At 49.5% G+C, this 25,183-nt stretch overlaps 1 protein-coding gene across 1 annotated transcript; it reads left to right on the top strand.

Moving 5' to 3' along the window:
- Positions 1-2,201: 2,201 nt before the first annotated feature.
- Idh2 (isocitrate dehydrogenase (NADP(+)) 2) lies at positions 2,202-24,483 on the top strand. Its single transcript, XM_057755930.1, has 11 exons — positions 2,202-2,400; positions 15,409-15,500; positions 17,895-18,060; positions 19,712-19,872; positions 19,953-20,096; positions 20,589-20,725; positions 20,910-21,061; positions 23,241-23,353; positions 23,487-23,584; positions 23,670-23,762; positions 24,141-24,483. The coding sequence occupies exons 1-11, from the start codon at positions 2,286-2,288 to the stop codon at positions 24,226-24,228; spliced, it is 1,359 nt and encodes a 452-aa protein (XP_057611913.1). The 5' UTR covers positions 2,202-2,285; the 3' UTR covers positions 24,229-24,483.
- Positions 24,484-25,183: the final 700 nt, after the last annotated feature.

Consider the following 25,183-nt stretch of genomic DNA (forward strand, 5'->3'; position numbering starts at 1 on the left):
ACTCACTCCGACTCCTCTGCTGCCAGGCCTGTGTTCTGGCAGCTGCTGCACTAACCCGTACCATCCTGTCCCTTTTGGAAGTCTTCCAGGACCCACGTCAGGCTTGTCTTTTGGTTCAGGGACTCAGGTCTTTCTTCCCAGGTGTGAGCCCCTGCTCTCAGCATATCTTTATCTCTGTTTTGGGAGCCTATACTCTGCTTACAAGCACACCGCGAAACACATGCCTGCAGTGGAGGCTGGAGGAAGCGTGAGACACCCTGTGGTCTGGACGCCTCACATTCTTGGTGGATATTCCAGCCACATACACACTCCTCAGGGAAGCTCCTCCAACAAAGGGGACTTTCTTCTTGCTGGATGTCTCATGTGTTATCAAAATTCCTCTTGGAAGTAGAGTAATCTCATGCCTCAGTGGAGGCAGGAGAATCAGGAGTTCAAGGTCATTTCCCAGTACAGACAAAGTTTGAGATCAGCCTGGGCTACAGAAGACCTTGTTTAAAAGTAACAACAAATAACAATAATAAAATGGAAGAAAGAAGGAAGTTTCTCTTGGGATTCTCCTCTTGTCCCTGGATCTGTGATAACTGCATCTATACACACGAGCCTAAGAGGCCAAGCCTCTGAGATTCCTGTCTTCTATACAGGGGAAGCAGGAAGCCCCTGGTGGGAATGGAGAGTAATTGCCACCCTCCTGGCAGTGGCAGTGTGGGTGCTGACCTCCATAACTGCATCTGATTGGTCTGTTCTCCAACCTTGTAGGTGTGGATCCTGAGGTCCAGGGACCTGGTATTACCAGGATGGCCTGGAAGCCAAAGCTGGCAACCTCCACGGTCTTTATCAGAATTTTAGGCCAGAGAATCGGGAACCCAATAAAAAGGCTTTCAGGCCAGCCGGCGGTGGCACCCACCTTTAATTCCAGCACTTGGGAGGCAGAGGCAGGCAGATCTCTGTGAGTTCGAGGCCAGCCTGGTCTACAGAGCTAGTTCCAGGACAGGCTCCAAAACTATACAGAGAAACCCTGGAACAAGCTGCCCCAAACCAGGCCTTCCTTTGACCGAGGCCTCATGCTTTGGAACGACCTAAAGCAGCCTCTCCTTGTATATACTCTCTCTGTTGGATTCTAGAGCTGAGTGAGGCTGCCAGACTGAGACTCCAGGAGGGAAGCTTTGAAGTTAGCAGTTCAAGGTCAGTTTCCTGGCCCAGCTCCACCTGGCAATGCTGGTGAGAACTGGGAGCACAGGGCAGAAAGGCTGCTCTATTTGGTGTGATTAGGAAAGCTGGGGTGCATCTGTTAGATTTTGAGACACAAAGCCCAGCCTTCAGTGAGCCTCAAGGAAATGGGTGGTGATGGATTTAGGTTGTCTCTGTCAGATTTCTTGTTTGTTTTTTCCATGCAAACAGGCAAATAGGAGCTGTTTGGTCAGGTGGTGACTAGGTCTTTGTTTAGGATATAGGAGATAGGGGCTCTCTTTCAGGACCGCCTAACTACTGGCATAAAACGTAATTAACTTGGGAAGGGGTTGTGCCATGAAGGGTGCCTGCACCTCAAACCTTTTACACACATAATGCCACATAAGTCTCCTGGCAGCTCTTTTAAGCCCCGGGAAAACAGATTCTGGCCACGCTAATGGACTTCGGGGCTAGAAGTCTGGTCTAGTGAGGAACAAAAGCAGGATTTCAACCCTTTGCCTTTTGCTTTGTTTTTGTAACAGGGTCTCAGGTTAGCCCAAGCTGGCCTTGAACTCGTGAACAGAACTCAGGATCCTCTTGCCTCCACCGCACTCGTAATTTTAACTCTCGATTCAGGTTAGTCCATCCAACTGAACGATACCAGGAGGAGATCCTAGATGTCCTGATCTTGGCTCAAGACAGCCACACTTGTCAATCAGCTAGATGAAGGCGCCTCGGTCGGGTCAATCAGCCAAACACAGAAGGACGCAGGGGACTAAGGCGACCTGACTGCCGCTGACATCCTGGTGGAAGCTGGGCGTCATGCAGCCGTGAGCCTCCGCGACCCGAATGGGTCTCACTGGTTCCTGCTGCTTCGGAGAGGGACTGAGGTGCCCAGAAAGCGCGGGCTCAGCGGTGGGGCGGCCCGGGCTCTGGAACAGGCCCAAGGGTGGCAGGCAGGCTCCTGCCCCGGCCCTGGACCCGCCTTCTCCGGGGTGAGACCCAATGGGGCTGCGGGCTCCGCAGCTCCGCCCCGGTTGGGTCCTGGCCACCCGGGCCAGCAGAGTCCCCGCCGCACAACCTGGTGCAGCGGCGCGCTCGGACCTCGCTTGTTCGGGATGGGCAGCTACCTGCGAACCGTGCACTCGCTCTGCAGAGCCCCAGGCTCGGCGCGGGCCTGGGCACCGGCCGCCCTGACTGTCCCCAACTGGCCGGAGCAGCCACGGCGCCACTGTGAGTGCCGCAACGGGGGTGGGGGGCGGGTGCTCTTGCAGCGCTGCGACGTGGCGACGTCCCGGGAGGGGGACCCCGGAGCGCTACTAGCGACACGCCGGCGGCCGGGGAACGGCGGTGTGCTGGTCGCGAAGGGCTGGGCGGTGGCCTCGTCCCAGGCTCCAGCGCCTGGCGCGCCCAGGCTGCTGCAGGGGTTGGGGCGTAGGGAACAGTGGCAGCTGGTGGCCTGGGGCATGATCACTGGGCCCCGTTGGGGTTGGGGCTAAGAAAGTATTCCGGGGGAGCGTTTCTGGGGGTGCCTGGACCCGGAATGGCGGATCCTGACTGCCCTGCGCCCTTGGAAGGGGACGAGCGACCCAGAGGGGCGGGAGCGGCCTGCTGTTGCTCTAGGCAGGGGAGGGTCACCTCGCGGTCCCGACTCAGACAAAGGCGAGGAGGAGAGGCCTCCATTTCCCCTTCGCTCCAATCCCCGCGCGCTCTGGTTCCTCCTCCCCAGCAGGCCCACGTCAGCTATTTTTGGAACCTTTACTCGACAGCTGGAGGAATGTCCTTCTATTTTTCCCGCTTTTGTTTTCTGCCACTCCCCCACCCTTCGCTGCCCTGGAGGCTCAGTCTGGGCCCTCTCCTGGCCTTTTCTTGCTGTGCCAGCCTTGTGCTGCTTGTGAGTCGGTCCTGCTTGGTGTACAAGCTGTGGAGAGCAGGCCGTGCACGCACATCGTCATTTTCTGCGGTCAGTCGTTCCCACGAGGTCGGCATTACTTGCCTTCAACTTCCTTCTTAAACGTGAAGGTGCACATCGAGGCAAAATAAGCAGGGTTTAGCTAGAGTCTCCGTTACCAACAGACTGCCCCGCCTGGCTTGTGGGCATCCTTTACACCCTAGCTACACAGTGCCCTGCTACAAGACACGGGGAACAATGAAGAGTGCTCGGTGGCCTTTTTTTTTTTTTTTTGATGCCTGTTGCCACGGAAATTCTATCCTGACCTGGCCCAAAGCTGCTTGGGGTTAGCCAAGAGAATGAGGAAGAGGGGGGTGGGTCTGGCTATGGGGCTTGTCCTGGCTAAAGTGGTAATCTTTAACTGAGTGTGGGAGCAGCTGACCGGAGCTGGGGGCCAGGAGGAGGGAGAGGGCGGAGCCCCTGACCCTCCCCCTTTGCCAAGGAGAAAGGGACATTTCTGCTTTTGTGCTTCAGGAATCTCTGAGTCCTGAAACCCGGTCGGTCAAGTGTCTCGGGCCTCTAAGACGCCCGTATGGCAGCCCTGCAGCAAAATACCATAGAAGTTAAAGCCATCCAGTGTTCTCTTTTTCATCTTTTCCCTTTTTTGGGAGGTCTGCATTAATGGCAAAACAAACAAGCAAAAACTACCTTGAGAAACCACACTAACAAGAAAATAAGGTTCCTTTGGGATTCTAAATGTGGATTTACGTTTTAAAAAGTCATCAGTGGAAGGTACTTCCCAAAGGTCTCCAAGTGGGGTGGTGCTTAAATACAAAACAAAACAAAAAACCATCCTGTGTCTTTTTTCTTTTTTTTCTTTTTTCTTTTTTGGTTTTTCGAGACAGTGTTTCTCTGTAGCTTTGGTGCCTGTCCTGGAACTAGCTCTTGTAGACCAGGCTGGCCTTGAACTCCCAGAGATCTGCCTGCCTCTGCCTCCCGAGTGCTGGGATTAAAGGCGTGCACCACCATCGCCCGGCATCACATGCATTTTTTTCTATATTTCATCCTCCAGCAACTACTTGCTGGTAGCTCTGATAAGTTAGAACTTGGGAAGGCCCAGGAATCAGTCTTTGCATGGGACAAACACTTAGACGCCCTTTATTCTACTCCCAACTAGAAACTACATTTCTTCACCTGAACCTTTAGGGTGAAGAAACTTCATCAGTTCGTCACCTTAAATATGTGTGTGTATATACATACACACATATGTATGTATGTATACATATATATAGTGACCTGCCAGCCCTGCACACTTGGAAGGAACAAGCAATTCCAAGTGTCTAAGAACCCAGAATAAATTATTTAATAGCTGATCATCAATTTTTTATAAAAACTTTGTTATTTATTATGTGTGTGAGAGAGAGAGAGACAGATGGTGTGTGTGTGTGTGCGCGCGCGCGCGCGCGCACGTGTGCATGCATGCTACGGTACATGTATGGAGGTCAGAGGGTAACCCTGTGGAGTTGGCCTCTTCCCTCCACCTTCACCCACCATCTCACAGGCCTTTCAAGTTTTGCAGACCCATGAGTCAGTTCCTATCTGTTTCACCCTGAGCCTTGCTTCAGGCATGTCAGACAAGTCCCCAGCAGCCCATCCCCAGCACGACTTCCCCCAGAATTGGTGTGGGTGTTTGTGTTTGACCCAGTAGGGTTTGAAGGGAAAGGTCCTAGAACGGTGATCTAGAACAAGCCTAGAACTGTGGGCTGCTCTAGACCAGTGGTCTAGAACAAGTCTCAACCTATGAGTCGCAGCCCTTTGGGGTCATATTACGATTTATTAACAGTAGCAAAATTACAGTTATAAAGTAGCAACAAAATAATTTTATGGTTGGGGGTCAGCACAGCATGAAGAATCGTATTGAAGAGTCGCAACATTAGGAAGGTTGAGAACTACTGGTCTAGAAAGACTTGGCTGCCCCCAAGTTTTCCAACTTTAGCTGGGCCCTCTTGGGCTCATTCTACCCTTCTACATTGGCAGGCTCTGGGGACAGCTGATTGTGTGAAGCCAGGATCTCTGGCTTGCTTTGGAGTTTAGATGTGGAAAATGTTTCAGGGGCCCGCATATGGCTTGCAGCCTCCAGCTCTTCCTAAACTTTATTTTGAGCTAGTCTCACCAAATCATTCTGGCTGCCTTTAAAACTTGTGAACCTCCTGCCTCCACCTTCTGAGTAGGTAGGGTTATAGGCCTGTACCTTGACACTTGGGTGCAAGCCCTCCCGCAAGAGCTGAAGCCCCAACCCAGGGAGTCACAGCTGCCAAACCAGCCTTCCATCACCGAGTCGCACCTCCAGCCCAGATTACTAGTACTCCTCAACTCTGTGAGTTGTGCTGGGCAGGGTGCCTGTCACATGAGAGTGTTCCCTGCTCATGTGTAGCAAAGGCCCTGGGCAGTGGGAAGGCAGGGGGACACATTCCTGAAAGCAGAAAGTGAACCCAGGCAGCCCTGATGTATGTTTGTCCTTCATTTATGCCTTTATCGTATCCATGCAAGCTGGAAGTGGGAGGGGAGTGGGGAAGAGTTCTGCCTTTGGACTTTAATTCTAACGTGGAGGGGACAGGCACTTAAGATAGGTAACTAGTAGGATGCATAGTAACGAGCTAAGGAGAAGGGTCCGAAAGATGCACAGGGGACAGAGGCACTGGCTGCCAGGCTGGTGACCTGAGTTTGATCCCCAGGACCCACATGGGGGAAGGAGAGAATGGACTCCCATGAGCTGCCTGGTTGTCCTCTGCCCTCCAAAGGTACAAGGCAGTGCTGTGAGCTACTAGAGTAAGCAGACATAATAGTGAAAGAGCTCAGTTAGGAAGGTGGAAGGTGTACGGGAAGGTTTAAATGGGGCGGACAGAAGAGACCCAATTAGGGGAAGCCTGAGCAGCGGAGGAAGCTGATAGTGGAGAGGGAGAGAAGGAGGGACCCAGAGGTGCCAAGGCTGCTTGCACTGTGTGATGAACAGGAGATGAAGTGTATGGCAGTGGAAAGCTTGCTATTTATTTATTTATTTATTTATTTACTTATTTATTGTCTTTTGAGACAGGGTTTCTCAGGAGCTTTGGAGCCAGTTCTGAAACTAGCTCTGTAGACCAAGCTGGTCTCAGGTGTGTGCCACCCCAACTCAGCTAAAAATAAATCTTAAAAGACAAAAAACAAAACAAAACATCTGATTGCAGTACACATTGTGAAATCCTGCAGAGCTTTCTCACTCAAAATAAAAACTCAAAGTCCTCAAAAATGGCCTACGGGTGGAGGGTGTGGCCCAGGTGGCAAGCACACATCTTCCAAGTGCAAGATACTTATTTGATTGACAGCACCAAAAGAAGAGAGGAAGCTGGGGAGTGTGACTCAGGAGAGGACCTGTCTAGCACATCTCTAATCCCAGTGTTTAGGAGGGTGGAGGCAGAGGGGGCCAGAAGTTCAAGATCATCCTCAGCAGCATAGAGGGTGCATAGTCCGGGAAACATGAGACCATATGTGTAAGACTCAAAACTGCCCTCTACCATGGAACTGAGATAGGGTTTCTAAAAGATGGGAACTATTAAAAGGTGACATTAGTGTTGGGGGAAATGATGGTGCAAGATGGAGCCTCAAGGCCATTTGTCCATGCTCCTATCCCACCAAGAACAGAAGACACAGTGGTCCCCACTTCTCCATAAGGGATCTATTCCAATGCCCACAATGGCTACGTGGAACTGCGGATAGTTCCAAACTCCACTTGCAATGTACTTTCCCCTGTACGTCCATACTATGATAACGTTTACCTACAAATCAGGCAGAGTTAATGATTAAGAATAACTAATAAAATAGAGCAATCATAGTAATACACTCTAAGTTACATGAATGTGTTCCCTTTAAAAAAAAGAATCTTGTCGGGCAGGTGGATCTCTGTGAGTTTGAGGCCAGCCTGGTCTACAAAGCAAGTTCCAGGACTGGCTCCATAGCTACTGAGAAACCCTCTCTCAAAAAAAAATATATTTTTTTGTAATTTAAGATTATTTGTGGGAGCCCACAGATGTGGATTCGTCTCACCTTAATCAAAGGTCAGAGAGCAGTCCTCTATTTTTTTTGGTTTTTCAAGACAGGGTTTCTCTGTGTAACAGTCCCAGCTGTCCTGGAACTAGTTCTTGTAGACCAGGCTGGCCTCATGAATTTACAGAAATCTGCCTGCCTCTGCCTCCCGAGTGCTGGGATTAAAGGCGTGCACCACCGCCAGGCCTATTCTTGCTCCTTTAAGGTTATGACAGGAGGTTTGACCCCAGGTGTGCTTGCTAATAGGATGTTTTGACCTAGGGTGTGGTTGGTGTGGTTACTTGATGCTTTGGGTATGGAGAAGGTGATTACTTTGTTCCTTGTATCAGGTAGAGAAGCCTTTCCCTCCTTTTTGGATTGGGGTATACAAAGCCTGTGAGAAATAAACACGGGGCAAATCTCAGGACTTACTGGATGCCCTCCCGACTCTATCCTGTCTTTTCTTTTGTATCTTTTTCCCCTACCTGACATTCTTTTCTTCTTTCTTTCTTTCTTTCTTTCTTTCCTGCCTGTCTTTTCTTTTGTATCTGTTTTTTTTCCCTACCTGACATTCTTTTCTTCTCTCTTTTTTTTTTTTTTTGGTTTTTCGAGACAGCGTTCCACTATAGCTTTGGAGCCTCACAGAGATCCACTTGCCTCTGCCTCCCAAGTTCTGGGATTAAAGGCACCCGACTTCTACGTGCCATTTCTTAATCCTCACACTTCTCTCCAAGCAAGGACAAGTAAGCTGGGCAGGACCCTGCTGATGTTGTTGCCTGGATGCGGGATACGGCAATTATTTTTATTTGATGCTTACAAATGTTTGCCTCTATGTACACCATGTGCTTTATACATGTCTGGTGTCCATGGATGCCAAATGAGGAGTCAGATCCCCTGGAACTGGAGTTACAGATGGTCATGAGCACCATGTGGGTGCTGGGAATCAAACCTGGGTCCTCTGCAAGAGCACCAAGTGCTCTTAACTGTTGAGTCATCTCACTAACCCCTAAATAATTATTTTTATTTATTTTATATGTGTGTGTGTGTGCTGGTGCCTCTGAGGCCAGAAGAGGGCATTGGATCCCCTGGAATTCCATGTAAGCTAGCAGGTATAGGTGCTGGAAATCAAGCTCAGATCCTTGCAGTACTACAGTGAGTGCTCTTAACTTCAGCCCCATGGTTTATTTGTTTATCTTTTGCAATGCTGACTGTGGAACCTAGGTCCTCAGGAGAGTCAAGCCCCGTCACTTTGGAGTTTTAGGAAAGCCTTGGGTATGTTCCTTGTGTTTTTTTTTTTAAATTTTATTTTTTATTATGTATACAACATTCTTCCTCCATGTATGCCTGCATGCCAGAAGAGGGCACCAGATCTCATTACAGATGGTTGTGAGCCACCATGTGGTTGCTGGGAATAGAACTTAGGTCCTCTGGAAGAACAGTCAATGCTCTTAACCACTGAGCTATCTCTCCAGCCCCTGCTCCTTGTGTTTTAATGACACACCCCTTCCTCTCCCTCTTGACATGGGCACATACGAGCTATGGTGTACATTGTGGAGGTCAGAGGTCAACCTTGGGTGTTGCCCCTCCACTTTTACTTTTTGAGACAGCATCTCTTACAGTTCCCCGCTGTGTGACAGGCACCTACTGAGTCCAGCTCTTTTACGTTGCTTATGGGGTTTTGAACTTGGATTCTTAATCTTGTGTGGTAGGCACCCCCACCCCAGCCCATCTCCCCTGCTCCAGCCCATTTCTAGTGGTTTAGATGGTTTATCACCCTTTTCTCTTTGAGATGGGCAGAGCATGGTTTGCTTGCAAAATAAACTACAGAAAAAAAGTCTCAAATTTCCACCATCTGGGTGCAGGTCTGTCTGGAACAGGGAGGCCTCCCTCAGCCCGGCTCTTCTTGCTCCTACTGAATGTCATTGGGTCACTGGGTCAGGGGTAACTCATTTCTTCAAGACAGGCTGTGATCTAAGACTGCGTGTATGTAGGGGGGTATGGGTTTGAATTCTTACTATTTTTATTTTGGTTAAAATATTAACCATGACAACTTTCCTTTTTAGAATCTTTTTTACATTGATTGTGTGTGTGTGTGTGTGTGTGTATGCATACATGTCTGCCACAGCACCCTATGTCAGAGAACAACTTGGAGGTGTTCTTTCTGTCCACCAGGTAAAATTTAGGAATTGAATTCCGTGGGTAGGCGGGGCTATCTCTGACCCTCGAATATCTTTTATTTATTCTTTGGCAATTTTTAAAAATTATTTTAACAAGATGGGCGGTGGTGGCGCACGCCTTTAACGCACGCCTTTAATCCCAGCACTTGGGAGGCAGAGGCAGGCGGATCTCTGGGAGTTCGAGACCAGCCTGGTCTACAAGAGCTAGTTCCAGGACAGGCTCCGTAGCTACAGAGAAACACTGTCTCGAAAAACCAAAAAAAAAAAATTATTTTAACAGTATATTAAAACTTATTCCTTGACAACTTCACACGTCTATACACTGTATCAGGACCGTTTGTACCCCACATCCCCTCCCACCACCCACTCACTTCAGTAGTGGTCAGGGTTGTTACTATGTAGCCATTAGTCGCAAACATCTGCCGGAACCTTTTCATCTTGCAAAACTGAAACACTGTATCTATGAAACAGTGACTTCCAATTTCCTCTTCCCTTGGCTGCCGCCAGCTATCCCACCGCCTCTTCTCTATGCTTTAATGGGCTAAGCCAGCAGTTCTCAACCTATGGGTCTCGACCCCTTTGACAAGCTCCTATCTCCAAAAATATTTACATTATGATTCATAACAATAGCAAATTTACAGTTATGAAGTAGCAATGAAAATAATTTTATGACTGGGGGTCACCACAACACAAGGAACTGTATTAAAGTATTACAGCATTAGGAAGGTTGAGAACCACTGTTCTAGGCACCTGTGTAAGTAGAAACCTAAACATTTGTCTTTGTTTTTTGTCTTGTTTTGTTTGTTTTCTATTTTTCTTTTGAGGCAGGGTTTCTCTGTATAACAGTCCTGGATGTCCTGGAATGTTTTGTAGACCAGGCTGGCATCAGACACACAGAGATCCGCCTGCCTCTGCCTCCTGAGTTCTGGAACTAAAGGTGTGAGCCACCACTCCGGGTATGACTGTCCGTTTGTGTATATACTGTCCTTAGGGTTCACCCATGTTGTGGCGTGTGATAGAATTTCTTTTCTTCTTCCTAAGTCTGAATAATATTTTATGGATGTACAGATCATATTTTATTTGTTCACTCATTGCTTAGACACTACCTTTTGGTTATTGTGAGTGACACTGCAATGAACACGGGTGTGCAAACATCTTTTTCTGAACATGGGTGTGCAAATCTTTTTCTGAACATGGGTGTGTAAGCATCTTTTTCTAGTCCCTGCTTTGAATTTGATTCTGGCTTCTGTTCCCTTGGCTTGTTTGCTTGTTTATTTATTTATTTTGACAGTACTGGTGATGGGACCCAGGGTTTTGGCCAGGCTGTGCAGATACTGTCCTATTGAGCTGCATTCCTGAGCTGATCTCCAACTCCAGGCCACCCTCTTGCCTCAGTCTCCTGAGGGCTGAGATCACAGGATGACAGCATCACACCCGGTTCCATCACCTGATGTTAACTAAAAGGCTAAGACGTCGTCTCTCCTGGGTGGCTTGTTGGTTGAGATGTGGTCACTTGGAGCTCAGGCTGGCCTTGAATTCTATCTGTAGTCAAGGGTGACCTTGAATTTCTGATCCCCATTTTTGCAGTCCTAAAGACGAACTCTGTGAATATTAGGCAAGCACTCTACCAGCTGTGTCACGTTCCCAACCTTACTCTCGTGACTTTTTCTAAAGATTGATTTTATTTTGAATAACGTGTATATGTAAGAGTATTGAGAAAAATACTAATCCTTGTAGGAGGTTATGAGCTGCCTGACATGCGTACTGGGAACTAACCCCATTCTCTGACTGTCTGGAAGAAAAGTAGGTACTCTTATCCTCTGAGCCATCTCTCCAGTGCCTTCTGAATTAAACAAGAAAATTTTTATGTGTATGAGTATTTTACCTGCATGTATTCTTGTATGTGTACCATGTGTGTATCTGGTGCTCAGGGAGTCAGAGAGTTGTAAGCCACCATGTTGATGAGAATCAAACCTGGGGCCTGGAGCCTTTCTAACAGCAGCCCAGCCATCTCTCTAGCCCCTCTCCTAATTTTTAAAAGCATTCCTCACCAATGGATAGTTTAGAAATACCACTACCTGAACCAGCCATGGTGGTATTGATGTCTGTAATCCCAATATGCAGGAGAGAGAGGCAGCAAGATTTTGCATTTGAGGCCATCTTGGGATACAGAGTTAAAGATCCTGCTCTTGCTGGGCAGTGGTGGTGCACGCCTTTAATTCTAGCACTTGGGAGGCAGAGGGAGGGAGGAAGCAGATCTCAGTGAGTTCGGGGCCAGCCTAGTCTACAAAGCAAATTCCAGGGCAAGCAGGACTGTTATACAGAGAAACCCTGTCTCGACCCCCCCCCCCGAAAAAAAAAAAAAGATCCCGCTCTCCCCAGATCAAAACCCAAACCAAACAACAACAAAAATTCACTAACTGGATGGGGCCTACTTAAGAACGTGGTGGGGGGGACTTGAGTTCAATCCTTGGCACCACCAAATAAGAGGGGAAAAAAGGAGCTGGGTGGCAGTGGCACACACCTTTTTTGTTTGTTTTGTTTTGTTTTTTGAGACAGGCCTTCTCTGTAGCTTTGGGGCCTGTCCTGGAACTCACTCTGTAGAGATGGCTCAGTGGTTAAGAGCACTGACTGCTCTTCCAGAGGACCTTGGTACAATTCCCAGCACCCACATGGCAGCTCCCTGCTGTCCAGAACTCCAGGTCTGGAAACTCAATATTCTAACATAGACATTCATGCAGGCAATGCACATAAAGTAAAAGTAAATCTGGGCTGGAGAAATGGCTCAGCAGTTAGTTGGTGGCACACACTTTTTTTTTTTTTTTTTTTTTTTTTGGTTTTTCGAGACAGGGTTTCTCTGTGGCTTTGGAGCCTGTCCTGGAACTAGCTCTTGTAGACCAGGCTGGTCTCGAACTTACAGAGATCCGCCTGCCTCTGCCTCCCAAGTGCTGGGATTAAAGGCGTGCGCCACCACTGCCCGGCTGGCACACACTTTTAATTCCATCACGTGGAAAGCAGAGGCAGGAGGATCTCTGAGTTCGAGGGCAGCCAGGGCTACAGGGAAACCCTGTCTTGAAAAACAAACAAACAATTCTAGAACACTTTAAAAAAAAACCCAAGAGGGGCTTGCTTACAGTTTCAGTGGCTTTGTCCATTATCATCGTGGCAGGGAGCATGCAGGCAGGCAGGCAAGGTGCAGAAATAGCTAACAGCTACATCCTGACAGTAGGCTGGGAAAGACAGATTGGGCCTGACATGGGCTTTTGAAACCTCAAAGCCCACCCTCAGTGGCTCATTTCCTTTAACAAGGCCACACCTCCAAATCCTTTTCAAATAGTGCCAATTCCAGATGACTAAGCATCCAAATATATGAGCCTATGGGCACCATTCTTAGTCAAACCGCCCCAAGGGTGTAGTTCAGTGGATGAGTGTTTGGGGTAAATATGCAAGGCTCTGGGTTGTCTTTGGGATGGGGTGAGGTGGGATGGGGTGAACAGGACATCAGTTTCTAGGACAAAACAAAGGGGCCTACCTAGCTGGCTTGGAACAGGTCCCTGCCCCAGCTCCTCTGGGAAGCCTCAGCAACCTGGCATCTGACAACAGTGCTGCTTGTTCTGTTACCTGTCCTATCCCCCTCCCTCCCTGTGTGGCTTCACATCTTAATATTGCAGTGTCTACAATGCTCAGTCAGCACCGCGTTGCTATGTGAATAAGCAGGCCCTGTGTTCTCTAATTCCACAAACATGCCCACGTACACCAGGGTGTGATCCTGACTTTGACATACCCCCCCCTGCTGAGGAGCGTGGCACCCACATCGATGCTGGCATGAGGCTATGTCATCTGATGCTGAGGTTGAGACTCTTAGAACTGGCTTATGACATAGTTTTGGTTGTTTAAAAATAATCTGACAATCTGTCTTTAAATGAACTCTCAGAAGAGGCTTCTAGAAGCTAAGCAAGTTGTGACCAGCAGCCTGTCTTGGGCCCTTCTCACCTCAGCTTCAGACCAAAGTGAAAGAATTCTGTAGTTGGGTTGAAGGCATCTTGGGTTTGGTAATGGAGCCAGCCATATCTGCTTTTATTTCCAGGAAGAGGGCCAGTTCAAGTCTGCTCTTTTGGCTTCTTGGCATCTGACCCGCAAGGCCAAACTCCACTGAGCCAGGGACTTGGTTTCTTTCTTGCTTGACGGCAATCGTGCTCCCTAGATCTCCTTTTTCTCCCTAAACAATCTCGAAGGTTTTCTCTCTTTATTGTCCAGCCATTTGTACGTCTCTGGGAAGTGAACTGCTTTGCTCACGTTGTCTGAGGTTTACATTCGAGGGTGTCATGAGTCATGGCTTGGGGTACGTTTGTAGGGCAATGATATGGTTAAAGTTGGTTAGGCTTTTCTTTAGTTCCTTCTTTTTAGGCAATCTTTCAGGTATTCCAGGCTGGCCTCGAACTTACTATGCTGCTAAGAGTGATGTTGAACTCACCTTGAATTTACCTCCTCCTGAGTGCTAGAATTACTGGCACTTGCCACCACATCCAATTTATGGGATTTTGGGGATTGAGCCTAAGACTTTATACATGCTAGGCGAGCATTCTATCAACTGAACTGCAGCCCCAGGCCAACCTGTTGAGGTACTTTTAAAAAATCTTTTTTTTTTTTTTTTTTTTTTTTTTTGAGACAGGGTTTCTCTATGGCTTTGGAGCCTGTCCTGGAACTCCCTTTGTAGACCAGGCTGGTCTCGAACTCACAGAGATCCGCCTGTCTCTGCCTCCCGAGTGCTGGGATTAAAGGCGTGCGCCACTAAAAAATCTTTTTAAGGAGGTGGAGAGATGGGTCAGCAGTTACTGTATGAACAGCACTTTCTGTTCATACAAGGGGCTCGGGTTTGGTTCTCGGCACCCACATGGCAATGCACAGCCATCTATAACTCCTGTTCCGTGCAATCTAATGCTCTTTTCTGACTTTCTCAGACACTGCATGCATGTGGTTCACATACATACATACACGCAGGCAAAATACCCAACACATAAACAAATGTTTAAAAAATTAACATTTATTTGTGTGTGTGTATGTGTGTAGGTCGGAGAGCAACAACTTGAACGTATGGGCGCCAGATGAAGGTCTAAGTCACAAACAACCCCTCACCAGTTTGGAATTATGATTAATAGAATGGTTATTTATTTAAAGGGAAAAAAACTTACAGATCACCTTCCCAGACAACAGCCCTCTGCGCGCTCAGGAAAGGAGTCCAGTAGCCGGAAGCAGAGCCGGAAGCAAGAGAACTAGCACGCGGCTACCGCTGCTTTTTAAAGCAAACGAGACCACGCCCAAGTGGGCTGGTATCTTAAAGTCTATTGGCTGAAGGACTGGAAGCAGCTCCTGCAGCATTCAGTCATCAAGAGCCTGGCTCCCCTTGACCCTGTCTGCAAAACACCAACCAACCAACTGAACAAGATGGCTCTAGGGATGCTAACCTTGGGGTTGTGTTGAAGGCTTGCACTGCTGTCAGGCACATGCTGGGCTTTCTCTCTCTCTGTTTGTTTGCTTGTTTTCTCAAGACAGGGTTTCTCTGTGTAGTCTTGGCTGTCCTGGAACTCACTCTGTAGACTAGGCTGGCCTCGAACACAAAATAAGATCTGCCTGCCTCTGCCTCCAGAGTGCCAAGTGTGCACCACCACCGCCTGGCTTCATGCTGGGTTCTCACTGTGGGTCTGCGCACGTCTCTCTAAGCTTCAGGCTTTTGAGAGTTCCCAGATTGCAGATAGCAGTTTAGCCTAGTGCCTTTGAGAGCATCATATTTGAAGGACACACAGGGGACAGTGAAGAGCTGAGACTTGGAGAAGTGGGGAGACTGTCCAGCCTGAGGATTTGTGGGCAGGAACCCCAACTTGGTCTGGACCAGGTAGTCCCAGCTGCCTGTGGTTCTCTGTTGGTCTCTTCAGCTTCTAAGGGAAGAGGATTTGGCTGGCCGGGCTGGCCCCAGCCCCTTAAGCTGGGTGTGATGGGTTTGCTCTATATGACCATCCTCCATGTGGGAATGCAGTTCTTGAAAGCAGGAGAGGGAGCGGTTGTTGGACCATTGACATCTTCAGAGGTGATGTGCTCTGTGCCCGTTTCTAGATGCTGACAAGAGGATCAAGGTGGAGAAGCCCGTGGTGGAGATGGACGGCGACGAGATGACCCGCATCATCTGGCAGTTCATCAAGGAGAAGGTACCACCCCCCCTCAGTGGGTGGCGAGTAGGTGGTTAGTGCCCCAAGGTATCCCACGGTTCCCTGGTGGACAACGGGCCTCTGTTTCCACTTTCTGCCCCGCCCTCCTCATGCTAACAATATTAGAAGCTGTTATTTCTTGTTTGTCAGCCAGTGCCTGTCCTGAGCAGTCTGGGCCTCTCGCTGGTGCTGAAATGTGTGAGCTTTTCAAATCCTCTTCCTCTTTCTTTCGGAAGCGTTTTTTTTTTTTGGTTTTTCAAGACAGGGTTTCTCCGTGGTTTTGGAGCCTGTCCTGGAACTAACTAGCTCTTGTAGACCAGGCTGGCCTTGAACTCACAGAGATCCGCCTGCCTCTGCCTCCCGAGTGCTGGGATTAAAGGCGTGCGCCACCACCGCTCGGCTTTCAGAAGCGTTTTATTACACTTGTTTGTTGGCATGCATGAGGGTGCCATGGCGCTCACATAGAGGCCAGAAACTTGTCAGTCGCCTCCCACCGTGTGAGCCCCAGGGATCAGAGCGAGCCCCAGGGATCAGACCCAAATTGTCAGGCTTGGCAGTAAGTGCCTTTACCCACGGAGTCACTTGTCAGTCCCAAATCTGTTCTTATTTAAAAGAAAAAGGACTTAATTGGTGGCTGGCAAGGTGGTCCAGTAGATAGTGGCTAAAGGTGCTTGCTGACAAGCCTAATGATATTTGGGTTTTTGCTTGTTTCTATGTCGAGACAGGGTTTCATTGTCTAACAGCCCTGGCTGTCCCGGAACTCGCTCTGTAGACCAGGCTGGTCTTGAACTCACAGAGATCCACCTGCCTCTGCTTCCTGAGTACTGGGTGAAGGCGTGCGCCACCACCACCCGGTCCAAGCCTGGTGATGTAAGGTTTAATCCCTGAGACCCATGTGGAGAAAGAAAATGACAAATTATTACAAGTTGTCTTTTGCTCTTTACACACTCGCCATGGCACACGTGCGCCTCCGCAATACCCACACAATAAATCAGTAAATATAATAAAAATTAATTTGCGTGTGTGCACAGAGGTCAGAAAGGGGTTTGGTGTCCGGCCACTCTCCACTTGTTCGCTGAGGCAGCCTCTCCCTGAACTAGGAGCTTGTGTTTTCTCTGCTAGGCCAGAAGCCAGCAAGCCCAGTGTCCCCCCATCTCTCCTCCAGATCTGGGGTTACAAGCATGTAGAAGACGTCCTTGGGTGCTGGAGTCCAAATTGTTCCTCATGATTTTGCAGCAAGTGCTCCTAACTGCTAGCCATCGCTCCAGCTTTTTTTTTGTAATTAATGAAGTTATTTTGGATTGGTTTATGTGTTTAGATGTTTTGTCTTCATGTATTTGTATGTACCACATGTGTGCTTGATGCCCTCAAAGGTCAGAAGGTGTTAGACTCCCTGGAACTGGAGTTATGGGTGGTTTTGAGTTGTCATGTGGGTGCTGGGAGCTAAACCCAAGTCTTTTCCAAGAGAAACAAGTGCTTTTAACCCCTGAGCCATCTCTCCAGCTCCCCTACCTCCTTTAATTTAATTTTTAATTAATCTCACTCTAGGCACCAGGCATGCATATGGACAGGCATATATGCAAGAAAAACAGTTGTTCATGCACTGAACATGGTTGTGCAAGCTTTTAATCCCAGCACTCAGGAGGTAGAGGCAGGAAGATCTCTGTGAGTTCCTGGCCAGCCAGGACTATATAGCGAGACTCTGTTGCAAAAACCAAACCGAACCAAACCAAATCAAACAAACAAACAAACTTGTTTTTAATGATGTGTAAATCTGTATGCCCATGTGTGGATCTATATGCCCATGTGTGGGTATGCACATATGAGTGCCAGTACCCACGGTGGCCAGAGCTGGCAGATTCCCTGGAGCTGGGGTTACAGGTTCTGGGAATTGAACTTGGGCCCTCCGCAGGGACAGAACACACTCTTTAATGGTTGAGCCATTCCTCCAGCCAGAGACAGTGTCTTAACTGTGTTGCCCAGGCTGTCCCCAAATTCATGATCTTTCCTCAGCCTCCCAGTGCGGGGATTTCAGGTATATGTCACCGTGTCTGGCTGAAGCTGTCCCTTCCGTGTTAAGATCACAAATCACTTGGAGGAGAAGGGGGACCCCACTGAATAGACTTGGGATTTCCCAGGCTTGATGGTTCTCTAGAATAGCAGTAGACACTCACTCCTGGCTCCCTTCTGTGGACCCCAGTGTTGCTTACCCCTCAGAGTCTTAGCCCCCTGCCATCTCTGGCCCTGCTGACCAATGGCTGACCCTAGCTCCCTCCTGCACCCTCTTTACCAGATTTCCCTCATCTTTCACCTGACCAGGTGACTTCTCATGCCTTGGCACCCTGCCCAAGTTGGTCTTCTAGCCTGACACTTTGCTTGGGCTCTCTTTCCTAGCTTATCCTGCCTCATGTGGATGTCCAGCTCAAGTATTTTGACCTCGGGCTTCCAAACCGTGACCAGACCAATGACCAGGTCACCATTGACTCTGCGCTGGCCACCCAGAAGTACAGTGTGGCTGTCAAGTGTGCCACAATCACCCCCGACGAGGCTCGTGTGGAAGGTATGAGGTGTGGTGGGGGTCACAGAGACCTGTAGGCTGGCAGGTCCCAGACTGTCACACACAGATGGAAGCAGCTGCCTGTCATTCCTTAGCGGATTGGGAGACGGAGCTTCCCTGGGGCTGATTTCATCACTTGGGGTCTGAGTTGGGGTGATGGGGGACTGAGAGGTCAGTCCAGTCTTGCTGGGAGGGTCTGCCGGGCCTTTGAGGTCACTAAGGTGCAGTTGGGGTAGGGTGTCATGTCTCTGCAGGGCTGGCTAGGTGCTAAAATCGCTTTCCTTGGGACTCTCAGCCTTTTCGTTCTTCTAAGGCTCCCTCTCTTTCGCCATGTGGCTGCTTGATCACCCCCACTTCTCGCAGTGTGTCCTTTTCTCTTCGTTTCTCTACTTCCTTTCTTCTGGCAGCTGCTGAGATCCACAGCTTGCCTGTCTTGTTATTTTCCTCTTAAACGCCAAGAAAATTGTTCTTAAGCTTCAAAAACAACAACAGAAGAATATGGTTTAGGACTTTTCCTCCCTCATTTCTGCAGCATGAGGAAGCTAGGAACAAGCATTCCAGATGGTCTTCAGAGCTGGCGGTGTAGCTCGGGGATGGAGAAATTCCCTGGCATGCTTAAGGCCCTGGGTTCGATTCCCAGCACTGCAAAACAATAATAAAGGGGAACTCAAGGGATATCAGCAGTCTGTAGACCACCTGCCTACCGCACATATCACACATATCACACAGCAGAGTGAGTTTTAGTCCTCAGCTTTCCCTTGATGCTCCTGAATCCTGGAATTAAATATATACACATATATATGAGGTCAGGTGGTGGTGGTGCACAACTTTAATCCCAGCACTTGGGAGGCAGAAGCAGGCGGATCTTTGTGAATTCGAGGCCAGCCTGGTCTACAAGAGCTAGTTCCAGGATAGCCCCAAAGCTACAGAGAAACCCTGTCTTGAAAAACCAAAATAAACAAATAAATGACTAAATAAATAAAATAAAAATTTTTAAAAAATGAGTAAAACACAGGCCCTTGTGCATGCTAGGCAGGCACCGTGCCGCTGGACTGCATCTCCAGCCTAGTGCTGGGGTTTACAGCTCATTCTTCAACGGACAAGGTCTTAGTGTCTCCAGCAGGATGGGGTGGAGGGAAGCTGCCCTTTCTCTTCGATGAGGAACCTCTGTGTGGACCTGGTAAAATGGCGGCCAGGCACTTTACAGTTTATTTCATGACAAGCCAGCGTGCTTGGTATTTTATCAGGGACTCCATTTCACAGCTCAGGCTAAGGCGGCGTTACCACCCTCACAGTCAAAACTGGTAAGACTCCCAAGGCCATGTTTATACTCTAGACCACTGGTTCTTAACCTTCCCAATGCTGCGACCCTTTACTACAGTTCCTCATGTTGTGGTGACCCCAACTCTAAAATTATTTTCCTTGCTACTTCATAACTGTAATTTTGCTACTGTTAGGAATCATAATGTAAATATCTGTGTTTTCTATGGTCTTAGGTGACCCCACAGGGGTCGAGACTCACAGATTGAGAAGCCCTGCTCTAGACTCTTCTACCTTCTCCAGGATGACACCTGGACCCCCGTCTGGCTGTGTTTTGGCTTGGGGTACATTCTGATGGCTCTGTGGTGGGTCTATCTTATCCCTATCCTTACAGAGTTCAAGCTGAAGAAAATGTGGAAAAGCCCTAATGGAACCATCAGGAACATCCTTGGGGGAACCGTCTTCAGAGAGCCGATCATCTGCAAAAACATCCCTCGCCTCGTCCCTGGCTGGACCAAGCCCATCACCATAGGCAGGCACGCCCATGGCGACCAGGTAGGCCGGGCTTGGAGACAAAGTCTGTTGACTCACGCGCCCCAAAGGAAGCCCTGGCTCGAACTACCTGTCCTCTGCAGTACAAGGCCACAGACTTTGTGGTAGATCGAGCTGGCACGTTCAAGATGGTCTTCACCCCAAAGGACGGCAGTGCGCCCAAGGAGTGGGAGGTGTACAACTTCCCCGCCGGCGGCGTGGGCATGGGCATGTACAACACCGACGAGGTAAGGCTGGCCAGGGCCTCCTCGCCCGCTCCTCTCCTATCTTGTAGCTTTCTTTACTTCTTGGCCAGGAAGAGATGGAAGAGAACACTAGCTCAGAAAAGAGCTCCTCCTTGCGCTGGCCAGGATTGGGTCACATGACCACCTTTGAGCCAATCACTAATGAGCAGGGAGGAAGGGCTCTAATTGGCTAAATTGGAGACACTAGTCAAATCTAGCGGTCCGGATAGGCAGCTTAGCCGGGGCTGCCCCCACCCAGGCCCGCAGCGACTTTAAGGTCTAAGAAGAATCGTGATAATTGTCTGAAGCGAAAGTGGTGGGGTCTGCTCCCGAAAGTCTGGAGGGAGAAGATGGGCCAGCCAAAACAGCAGGGGCTCGCTCCATGGTGGCAAGGGTTGAGGAATCTTACGGAGGTGATGCTGGCCCTGGCCCTGGGACCATGGCAAGCCTGGCAGTCTCAGGCTGGGGGCCATGCTCTGCCCGCTCTCCCCACAGTCCATTTCGGGCTTTGCGCACAGCTGCTTCCAGTACGCTATCCAGAAGAAGTGGCCGCTCTACTTGAGCACCAAGAACACCATCCTGAAGGCCTATGACGGGCGTTTCAAGGACATCTTCCAGGAGATCTTTGACAAGTAACAGCCTCTGCCGCTTTCTGAGGGCACCGCAGCCTCCCAGCTCCCCTGCGCCATCCCTACTCCACCTGGGGAGGTTGCGCTCCCGGCGCGCCTGGTTCAGCTTTAGCTTTGAGGTGCAGGGAGGGGTCCTTAAGCTGACGACCTCCTGTCCTCTCCCCGAAACAAGCCCTTTTGCCCCCAGGCATTATAAGACTGACTTTGACAAGAATAAGATATGGTACGAGCATCGGCTCATCGACGACATGGTGGCCCAGGTGCTCAAGTCTTCAGGTGGCTTTGTGTGGGCCTGCAAGAACTATGATGGAGATGTACAGTCTGACATCTTGGCTCAAGGTATGCTGGGACTGCTTGTCCCCAAAGCGGGCAGCTGTTGGTATTCCATGACTGGAGTGATTTTTCTTTAATTAAAAGATTTCAATATGATTGTAAGCACAGGGTTAAGTGAAAGAGTGGGGAGAAAGTAAGATTCACCCAAGAGGATCGGTGTGGACTCCTTAGAGTCATCTGGAGGTGTGTGTGTGTGTGCACACATGTGTGTGCACACGTGTGTGTGCACGTGTGTGTTCCCATGTGGAGGCCAGAAGTTGATATTAGCTGTCTTTTATTGGCTTCCCCCTTATTATTTTTTTATCTGTCTGTCTGTCTATATTTGTTTTTTTTGAGACAGGGTTTCTCTGTAGCTTTGGAGCTTGTCCTGGAACTTGCTCTGTAGACCAGGCTGGCCTTGAACTCACAGAGATCTGCCTGTCTCTGCCTCCTTAGTGCTGGGATTAAAGATGTGCACCACCACTGCCTGACTGATATATATATATATATATATATATTTATATATATATATTTAAAATTTATTATTCATGTATTTTATGTCATGTATTTAATGTATATGAGTACTCTGTCTTCATACATACCAGAAGAAGGAACTGATCCCATTACAGATGGCTGTGAACCACCATATAGTTGCTGGGAATTGAATTCGGGACCTCTGGAGGAGCAGTCAAGTATTCTTAACTGTTGAGCCATCTCTTCAGTCTCAATATATTTTTTTAAAATTACATTTCTGAGATCAGGCATGGTGGCATGATAAACAGAGGCAATTGGATCTCTGTGAGTTCGAGGACATAGTGAGTTTTAGGATAGTCAGAGCTACGTAACAGACCCTGTCTAGAAGTCTCTATGTACCATTGTCTGTCTGTCTGTATGGCAGTACTGTGGATTCTACATGGGGCCTCACGAAGGCCCGGCAAGTGCTCTACTCGTGAACGACAGCGCCAGGCCTCTATTTACTTGTACGTGTGCACACGCTGTAACACGCTGCAGTGCACGTGTGGGGGTCAGAGGACACCTTGCAGGAGTCGGTTCTGTCCTTCCACCATGTGGGTCCCACCGAGCCTGACCCCGGGCTTGACCTCACATTGACCTCAGGCTTGGTGGAAAGAACTTTTACCAGCTGAGCTGTCTTGTCTTCCCTCTACCTTATTGTGTGAGACGGGTTTGTCCAGTGAGCCTGAATCTAGACAAGCTGGTCTGTGAGTCTAGGGGTTCTGCCCGCCTCTGTCCCTGTGACTGATGTGTCACAAGGCTGCTCTGATAGAAAGAGGAGTGCAGGAGGCTGAGTACAGGGGTCCACACTTGTTTGTTTGGTTTTTCGAGACAGGGTTTCCCTGTGTAACAGTCCTAGCTGTCCTGGAACTAGCTCTTGTAGACCACACAGAGATCCGCCTGCCTCTGCCTCCTGAGTGCTGGGATTAAAGGCGTGCGCCACCACCCTGTCAGTGGTCCACACTTTTAGTCACAGCACTGAAGTGGGCAGATTGCTGAGAACCTGAGCCCAATGTGGGTTCCACAGTGAATTCCAGGCTAAACCAATATCAAAATAAAACAAGACAGAAAGGGGGCTCTTGCGATGGCTCGGTGGGTAAAGGTACTTGCAACCAAGCTTAGCAACTTGAGTTTGACCCCTGGAATTGAGATGGCAGAGAAGGCAGACTCCTGCAGGTTGTCCTCTGACCTCTAGACTGGCACATGTGCGCTGTCCCCTACACAAAATAAAAACAAATAAACCTAAAGACAAAATCTGAGCGGAATCTTTGGCGTATGGAAGATGCCTACTTTTTCTCCCTGGAGCCCTCTCATTCCTTGTGGGTCTGGGGGAGTTTTTTGATTGCCCGGAGTCATTGACAACAGAGGCATTCCAGCTGGAACCTGGATCTGGGGACATTTGGAAATACGTTGCAAAGTTTGAAAGTGGCCTAACAGCAGCAGAAACCGTGATGGTTGCAAAACAGCTGCTGGCAGCTCATTTCTGCTGGAGAGACTGAGAGCCCCAGGCTGGGGGTCTGGGACGGGCGCACACAGACCTATGTTAGCCCATTGGTGAGAGCTGCCTGTGAGGGCCGTATTGTCCTCTCAGCTGCAGAGGGCTGGGCTGGGATCAGAAGATGAGCAGGCTCCCATCTAAGATGAAGGGTTCTGAGCTGATGCATGTCCTGAGGAGAGATCTGCCCACCCCTAGGCTTTGGCTCCCTCGGCCTGATGACGTCTGTGCTCGTCTGCCCTGATGGGAAGACAATTGAGGCTGAGGCTGCTCATGGGACGGTCACTCGCCATTACCGAGAGCACCAGAAGGTAAGAGTGTGCATCTCGAGGTCCGGTGCCCGCTGGCCCTGATGGCTGGGAGGATGAGCCTGATCTGTCAGTCTAAAGGTGGATAGCTGTATCTATCTGGGACTCAGCTGTTGATCCCGTGGCCTGTCCCCAGGGCCGACCCACCAGTACCAACCCTATCGCCAGCATCTTTGCCTGGACAAGGGGTCTAGAGCATCGAGGGAAGCTGGATGGGAACCCGGATCTCATCAGGTGAGCACGCGGGGAGAACCTGAGTTGGTCCAGCCCCACGGTTTGGCCCAGCCTGTCTGGGGCCTCACCGCCACATCCCCTGCAGGTTTGCACAGACGCTGGAAAAGGTGTGTGTGGAGACTGTGGAGAGCGGAGCTATGACCAAGGACCTGGCTGGCTGCATCCATGGCCTCAGCAAGTGTGTGCTTTGGGATACAGGGTCTGAGACCTCAGAGCAGGTGGGAGGAAGCCAGGGAACCTCACTTAGGATCCCTCTCGTGAGTCAGTATAGCTGCCTCGGGTCTGGGGCAGGATAAGCCTCCCTAGACCAGGCCTGAGTCTTTAATCTCCTCTCAAACTGTCCCCCAGCTTCTCTTGTAAGACCTATGTCAGTGGCTTGCCACTGTTAAGTTTCCACTAAGTTCATTGTGGCCCTTTGGCAATGGGCTCCTGGCAGATTTGGGCCTGTGCCTGGTGGCAGGATAGCCATTCTGATACCTGAAGTCTGATGTGCCTTGGAAGGGCTTGACTGATGGCCTTCAGGAGGCCTGAGTCGCCCCCGATGTTCTCTTGGCAGTGTGAAGCTGAATGAACATTTCCTGAACACCACGGACTTCCTGGACACCATTAAGGGCAACCTGGACCGAGCTCTGGGCAAGCAGTAGGGGCAGCTACTGCCCAACTGCAGTGGGCACTCCATACATGGTAGAGGGTGAGCCTCACGGCCCCTCTCTCTGGTGGCCTTTCTAGGGGACATTTTCTTTTTTATGATGGAGATGTTTTTAAAGATGTGAGCGTTTTTTTCCCTCACAGTGGACACGAGGCAGAAACGGTGTGCCTTACCTCAGCCAGTCAGTTGTTTTGCATACTGTAATTTATATTGCGCTGAATCACATGGTGCCATATTTAGCTACTAAAAAGCTCTTCGCCAAATTGTCTTGCTGTGTTTGTCCCTGAGTGGGAGGAAGCAGCTGGCAGGATGCCCCAGGGACAGGGTTGGGGTGCCTCCAGCTGTTAATAGGTCAGCTAGGAGGCCGCCTTTCAGAAGAGGGAACGAGGCAGCCTGTGGGCCTCATGCATTCTACAGAAACCGCCAGAGTTACTAGACTTTTGGGGTAAGGCCCTGAGTTCTTCACAAAACTGTCTGTGGTGTCTCAGTCTCCTCTCTAAGCAGGAGGCAACTGGGGCTGGGGCCTAGGAGCAAAGGCTCACACAGAATTCCCAAGCAGGATCCCTTCTAGCTAGCTCTCTCCATCTAGGGATTATCACTGTGATATCCTGAATATTTATTATTAACATAGGCACCTCTTGTCCATGTAGACCAAGCGAGCATCCCCCCGCCGCATCCCCAGTCCTAGTCTTCTATTTGAGACAGGGTCTCACTGTGTAGCTCTGGTTTGTTTGGAACTTACTATATGGATCAGGCTGGTCTTGAACTCCCAACAATCTACCTGCCTCTGCTTCCTGAGGGCTGGGATTAAAGGCTTAGTTTTTTTTTTTTCCTGTTACACTTTTTTTTTTTTGGTTTTTCGAGACAGGGTTTCTCTGTGGTTTTGGAGCCTGTCCTGGAACTAGCTCTTGTAGACCAGGCTGGTCTCGAACTCCCAGAGATCTGCCTGC

This window comes from Chionomys nivalis, chromosome 23, assembly GCF_950005125.1.
Source record: "Chionomys nivalis chromosome 23, mChiNiv1.1, whole genome shotgun sequence".
NCBI classification, from domain to species: Eukaryota; Metazoa; Chordata; class Mammalia; order Rodentia; family Cricetidae; genus Chionomys; species Chionomys nivalis.

Bases quoted from the DNA above. Each gene is read 5' to 3' on its own strand.
- Idh2 (XM_057755930.1), top strand. From the start codon at position 2,286: ATGGGCAGCTACCTGCGAACCGTGCACTCGCTCTGCAGAGCCCCAGGC. The intron at 19,873-19,952 runs GTAGGCCGGGCT...TGTCCTCTGCAG, and splicing joins GGCACGCCCATGGCGACCAG to TACAAGGCCACAGACTTTGT. The intron at 23,354-23,486 runs GTAAGAGTGTGC...GCCTGTCCCCAG, and splicing joins ATTACCGAGAGCACCAGAAG to GGCCGACCCACCAGTACCAA.